This window comes from Leptonychotes weddellii, unplaced genomic scaffold (assembly GCF_054177405.1).
Source record: "Leptonychotes weddellii isolate Sample4059 unplaced genomic scaffold, ASM5417740v2 HiC_scaffold_63435, whole genome shotgun sequence".
NCBI classification, from domain to species: domain Eukaryota; kingdom Metazoa; phylum Chordata; class Mammalia; order Carnivora; family Phocidae; genus Leptonychotes; species Leptonychotes weddellii.
Genome location: NW_028032247.1, coordinates 1 through 562, shown reverse-complemented (window position 1 = coordinate 562; position 562 = coordinate 1). Strand labels below are relative to the sequence as shown.

General features: G+C 53.7%; 1 protein-coding gene across 1 annotated transcript; it reads left to right on the top strand.

Annotated features, from left to right (window-relative positions):
- Window positions 1-4: 4 nt before the first annotated feature.
- LOC145719688 (cell adhesion molecule CEACAM21-like) lies at window positions 5-350 on the top strand (the record flags this gene model as incomplete). The annotated part of the gene is given in 2 exon segments (XM_081811218.1): window positions 5-295; window positions 297-350. Coding segments are annotated over 2 exon segments (330 nt in total), but the record flags the coding sequence as incomplete, so codon positions are not given.
- Between the last annotated feature and the right edge of the window lie 212 nt (window positions 351-562).

Genomic DNA, 562 nt, shown 5'->3' with positions numbered 1-562 from the left:
GGCCCCAGGCCCATTCTCATTCCATTACCTCCTGTGTTTCCCCACAGAGCCAGTGGCCCGGCCCTCTCTCCATGCCAGCAACACCACAGTCACAGGAAATAAGGACTCTGTGGTCCTCACCTGCTCCACAAATAACACTGGGGTCTCTATTGGGTGGCTCTTCAATGGCCAGAGTCTAAAGCTCACAGAGAGGATGAAGCTGTCCCAGGACAACAGCACCCTCACCATAGACCCTGTCAGGAAGGAGGATGCCGGGAATTACCAGTGTGAGGTCTCCAACCCAGGCAGTTCCAGCCAAAAGTGACCCCATCAGGCTGGATGTGAACTGTGAGTGACCCTCGACCTCTCCCTCTTCTTCCCTGCATATTTTACTGGCAGGGGGTGTGAAATGGATGCAGGCCTGGAGGAGGTAGGAGCCACCTTCACCTTCAGAGCCTCTAGGGCAATGTGGATAAAATCCCTGGAATTAGACTAATCTTGTTAGCATCTTGGTTCTGATATGTACCAGCTATTGGACCTCGGGCAAGAGGCTCTACCTCCTGAGCCTCAGTCTCCTCATCTG